Here is a 5,357-nt window from a genome sequence, read left to right as displayed (position 1 = left end):
CTTAGACAATGAGAATTAGTGTGTGAGGGAAATTTTTCAATTTATAGAGAGTGGGAAAACTCTTACACGAAAGTTTCCACGAGAAATTCCTTGTGTTCCTTAGCTTGTTAGGCTTCGAGCCTCCTGTGAGAAATGTTCCTTACCATACCAAGAATCAATTGGGTAGGTTTCCAACACCAATTTCAATCCTATAAAAAAAATGCCCAAATTCAATAATCTTTCCAAAACAAGCTCAAATGGAATCTCTATTTCCAAGGGTCCTTAGCCATCTTTCCAAAACAAGCTCAAATGGAATCTCTATTTTCAAGGGTCTTAGCCTTCAAGTTAAGCGTTTATTGGTTAAAGGTTTCATTGATACACCATCAAAAGAGATGGACTTCAGGTATATGTACACCATCCCCCTAAGACAATCAGAAGAAAAATACATTTTGTAAGCATGGTATATATAGGATTTCAATTTACTAAGTATAGCTTTAAAAGATTTAGACATAATCTATCACATATATATCCCATTTTTACCAAATATAGTTTATACACGTATGTATACCAAATATATCTCTCCAAAATCTTTACCCATGGGACTCCTCTTCCTAATAATTCTATAATTCTCAACAGTACACAGGTATAGCTTTTTAATTCAATTTTTAGGAGTACTCCCTACAAAAACAAAGTTGTTTTTAGGAACGGCTGGAGTTTGTAACTTGCTTATTTTCGTTCTTCTGCTTTTGAATTAACGTGAGCATACATATGCTAACGAGTTCTAAGTTGGTAGTTTGGACACTAGACCTTGTATTTCTAATTTAGTAACCACGATTTCCATAAAACAAACAATAAGAAACAAGGTAATTAAGAATTATGATGAGACACTCATTTATTTTGTCCTCTACATCAAAAGAGATATAGCAATACATTTAGGGCTCACTTGTTTTTTGTGTGTAGAATCATAGAGCAATGAGTTGGTTGACATTGATTGGGTATGTAAATGGACCATTGAATATGTAATCAGCAAGCACGCGGCTTGCTTCTTGTGTAGGATGATAGAGGTCCCAAAACAAATGACTGTTTCTATTTGAACAAAACGCTGCAATTGGTAAGCATGGAAGGTCTGCATTCAAATGCCCATGCCCACAACAAGCACTTTTAATCTCCGTGAATCCTGATATCATAAAATAAGGTTAGAAATGTCGAGGATTGTTGGGAGGGAATCCCATATTGACTAATTTAAAGAATGATTATGAGTTTAAAATAAGGAATACATCTCCATGGGTATGAGGTCTTCTCAGAAACCAAAAGTAAAGCCACTAGAGCTTGTGCTCAAAGTAGACAATATCATACCATTGTGGAGATCATGATTTTTTAAGAGAGGAGAGTGAGTTTATTACCGAATGAAGATGGTGAACGAATGAAGTCGGACATGACTGCATACACTTCGAAGTAGGTGAAGGAAATGTTGTTGTTGAGCTCCATTTTGAGGGTTTGCAGCATTGATTTTAGAGCCACATTGTACTCTGCTGCCCAGCTATTGACTTCCTCGTCGCATTCGCCTGTTTTGCTCCTCTTCCTTTGCGATGGAGTGCACCCCACTAATCCTATTCCTGTCACCACGTATTTTCTTGCTCCATACCCATATAATCGCTGTCGTTTTAATGAGAGAAAGAAGATTATTAGTGGTATTTAACTTGAGGAGAAAGTTTAAGAAATTAGTTGTGTTTTTTTCACTATAAACATTCACTAGATGTATGCCAATTTTACTGACAACATAGAGAAAATTGAAAAGCTAAGTGCTTAAGGTTTCTTTGTTTCAAAAGATCCCTCCCCTTTTGTTGTCTTTTTGCTTCCTTTGTTTATTTTGATAATTTCGACGTGGCTAATTTAGAGGATGATTCTGAGTTCATAAGTAAGGAATACATATCCATTGGTATGAGGTTTTTTTGAGGAAGCCCAAAGCAAAGTCATGAGAGTTTATTCTCAAAGTGGACAATATCATACAATCGTGGAGATTTGTGATTTCTAACATGATATCAGATTCATGCTCTTAACTTAGTCATGTCAATAGAATCATCAAATGTCAAACAAATAAGTTGTGAGTCTCAAATGTGTAGTCAAAAGTGATTCAAGTGTCGAACAAATGGTGTACTTTGTTCGAGGACTCTAGAGAAGGAGTCGAGATTAAGGGGAGGTTGTTCAATGGCTCCATAGGCCTTAGGGAAGGCTCTATAGTTTACTTTGTTCGAGGGGAGGATTGTTGAGAATTGCTGGGGAGGGAGTCCTACATTAGCTAATTTAGAAAATGATCATGGGTTCATAAAAAATACAATCTTGTATGAGATGTTTTGGGAAGCCCAAAGCAAGGCCACCAAAGTTTATGCTCAAAATGGACAATATCATACCATTCTCGAAATCTATGATTACTAACAGGTTATATCCAACAAAATATTCATCACAGTGAAACAAGGGCCATTCAAATCTTATCTTATGCACTTTTTTTTTTATCTTATAAGAAAAGGAAAAAGGTTGCGCGAAATCACAGCCACTCATTTCCATAAAAGAGATAGTACCTTAAGCTGGGACTTGAGAGTGGAGGCCATGGACTCCACGTATTGCTGTGGGGAGTACTTTTTACGCAAATCAGACGACTCATGATAGCCAAAGATGTCATTGCTTCCAATCACAACGGTAAACAGCGATTTGGAGAGGTGTGCTTGCGCTGCAGACAATCCCAGCTCTACTACCAGCTTTTGATACACCAACGAATAATACTCAATTTGTTGGTCCATCGCCACCGATTGCTTCTAAAAAAATCCAAGAAACCAAAACACAAATTATCTTCTATTTTATGATAACTTTTAATTTGACCTATAATAAATTCTTAAACATGTTACACGACTTATGTCAAAATAGATTCGAAGATGTATTATACGAGATTGAAAGTTCAAAAATATATTAGATACGAGATAAGGAACTTACAAAAAGATTATTTGTTTCGTTAAAGATTCCCGCACCGCCCGAAGCGAAGCTTACGCCTGTCTTAAAGGGTTTCGTGTTGATAACCTTTCTGAACTTGGATATGAGAGACAGATATGGCGGCGATGTCGGCAACCCCACCTTCTCGGCTGTCCAAATTTTTATTTTTTTATATCAAAATTGAAAAAATTTAAACATATATTTTATGGATAATTAGCATAATTAATTCAGCCACGTATGTGTTATTTAGACATGTCGTGGGATACAATACTATTAAAATATTGTTTATAAAGAAAAAAAAAAGGTTTGATATGATATGAGCATCACATGTTCGTTTCGTGAATGCACATGAACACGTGGGCTCCAGTTTTGTGGGTTTTAAGTTTAGAGCAATATAGTTTGGCATACATTAGGGGTACCATTTTGTTTGTAGTCCACTTTAACCATCCATTAACAAAAATTAAATATTAAAGAAAACAAAGAAGAATTTGCCACGTTAAAAGCTTTAATTCAACAAGCTTGTGAGTTGTAAAAAGCTGAGTATGCTCCTAATGCTCGTTCCATGATTTTGATATGTATGATACAACCAATACCTAAAAATAGTTTTGCTTCCCGTGTACCATCAACTACTTTTCGCTCGCGTTTTAGGGCTGTATTGGTACATGAATTTTGAAGAAAAATAACCTACAACACTATATATATACACGGACTTAAAACCAAAACTCTAGGTAACAACCTAGGCTCATATCGAGCAGATATTGTCTTTTCCTTTTAGGATTTTCCTCAAGGTTTTTAAAACGTGTTTGTTAGGGAGAGGTTTCCACACCCCTATAAATAATGCTTCGTTCTCTTCCTCAATCGACGTGGGATCTCACAATCCACTCTTTTCGGTGCCTAGTGTCCTCGTTGGCACTCGAGCTCTTCTCCAATCAATGTGGGACTCTCCAATCTACCCCTTTTTGGGGCCAACGTCCTTATTGGCATACCGCCTCGTGTCCACCCCCTTTGGGGGTTGCCTCCTCCTTGACATATTGTCCAGGAGGCTTTCATTCTCCTTCCCAATTTAATTGATAAAATATTAATTTATTTTGTATAGTTAGAAGATTATTATATATCATTCGTACCCTTAGTTTTAAGATTTATATATGAGGCTATTCCTTCTCTCTTTCATCTTTTTTCAGTTTTAAATATCTTGAAAAGGACAGGAAGAGAATATATCCAGCCTCTTCTAGTTCTCTCTATTGGGTGTGTTTATCTTTACAAAAAGAAAAAAGAAAAAAAAAAAACATAAATTAGGGTTTATGTCGGACATACCAATATAATCCGCAGCATTCTTGCCATTAGAGAATCTCCCGGTCGGCTTTTTGGTCGGAAAATCAATTCCGTTGTGGGGAAAGTTGGCCTTGGCTATTGAAAGCTTCAAATGGTTATTATTTCCAACGTCGACTAATGAGTCTCCGAACACATAGATTGCAGGCACTAAGGCAGATTCCGAAATGGTGGAGAAAATTGAGAGCAATGAGAACATGAAGAAGAACAAGATTTGGGAACCCATTTTTCTTGTTCCTTTTGGTTTCCTTAATGGAATGTAAGAGAACTTATAGAGGCGAAGAGAGAGGGGAATGTGGTGTGAAAACCGAGTATTTTAAGCAACTATCATGGGGACCCATTTGGGGCATTGATATCTCTTTTTTTTTTTTTTTTTATTACTAATTTGTTCAACGCGTTTATCCGATTTTCTTCTCAATTTTTCATCATTATGATTCAAACAAAACAATTGTTTCGATTACAATCATTCATCGTTTGAATGGAAATTGAAATTTTATAATGGATGTTGAACTTTCGTGCAAGGTAAAAAGAATCGTGCTTGGTCTAGTGTCGAGTTATACACTTGGACGCTCGTGTTAGTATTGAGTTTGTGAATGTTTTGGATGTTAGAAAGTACTATATTTATGAGTATGATTTAATATCGCTTTCACTTAACTTTTTTTAGTTTATTTTGTAACGTAATAGAAGATTGAGTAGGTCGATATCTTTTGTATTTTTTAGTTTATTTTGTAATGTAATAGAAGATTGAGTAGGTTGATATCTTTTGTATTATGTGTAACATGTATTTTTGTAAAATGAGTAACGTGTAGGACTCTAAGCTGATCCCCAAAGAGGTTAGTCTTTGGGGATCGAACGACCCTCTTGGGTGCGGTTAAACTATCTCTTAAGTTCTTTCTCACTCTAATTTTGGGTAATTGATGTCTTGAGTCTCTATTAATTTCATATTTAATCTATAACTATTTTTCACTCGTAACATTTGCTCTCGCTTTTGAGAGAGTTGGATTTTGTTGGTTTTACTAACGCATGCTCTGTATCCTCTCCATGGTTGTACTATGTGACTATTT

At 35.8% G+C, this 5,357-nt stretch overlaps 1 protein-coding gene across 1 annotated transcript; it reads right to left on the bottom strand.

Moving 5' to 3' along the window:
- Nucleotides 1-833: 833 nt before the first annotated feature.
- Nucleotides 834-4,556, bottom strand: LOC111438588 (GDSL esterase/lipase At5g55050). Its single transcript, XM_023076451.1, has 5 exons — nucleotides 4,279-4,556; nucleotides 2,968-3,113; nucleotides 2,559-2,792; nucleotides 1,383-1,635; nucleotides 834-1,156 (listed from the first exon to the last, which is right to left on the bottom strand). The coding sequence occupies exons 1-5, from the start codon at nucleotides 4,517-4,519 to the stop codon at nucleotides 942-944; spliced, it is 1,089 nt and encodes a 362-aa protein (XP_022932219.1). The 5' UTR covers nucleotides 4,520-4,556; the 3' UTR covers nucleotides 834-941.
- Nucleotides 4,557-5,357: the final 801 nt, after the last annotated feature.

The sequence above is a fragment of the Cucurbita moschata genome, unplaced genomic scaffold (assembly GCF_002738365.1).
Source record: "Cucurbita moschata cultivar Rifu unplaced genomic scaffold, Cmos_1.0 Cmo_Scf00078, whole genome shotgun sequence".
In the NCBI taxonomy this organism is placed as follows: Eukaryota; Viridiplantae; Streptophyta; class Magnoliopsida; order Cucurbitales; family Cucurbitaceae; genus Cucurbita; species Cucurbita moschata.
This window is presented reverse-complemented; position numbering and strand designations above follow the sequence as displayed.

Excerpts from the sequence above, each read along its gene's own strand:
- LOC111438588 (XM_023076451.1), bottom strand. The coding sequence starts at position 4,519 with ATGGGTTCCCAAATCTTGTTCTTCTTCATGTTCTCATTGCTCTCAATT. Across the intron at positions 3,114-4,278 it reads GAATGCTGCGGATTATATTG|CCGAGAAGGTGGGGTTGCCG; the intron begins GTATGTCCGACA and ends AAATTTGGACAG. Across the intron at positions 1,157-1,382 it reads TCGTTCACCATCTTCATTCG|GATTCACGGAGATTAAAAGT; the intron begins GTAATAAACTCA and ends TTATGATATCAG.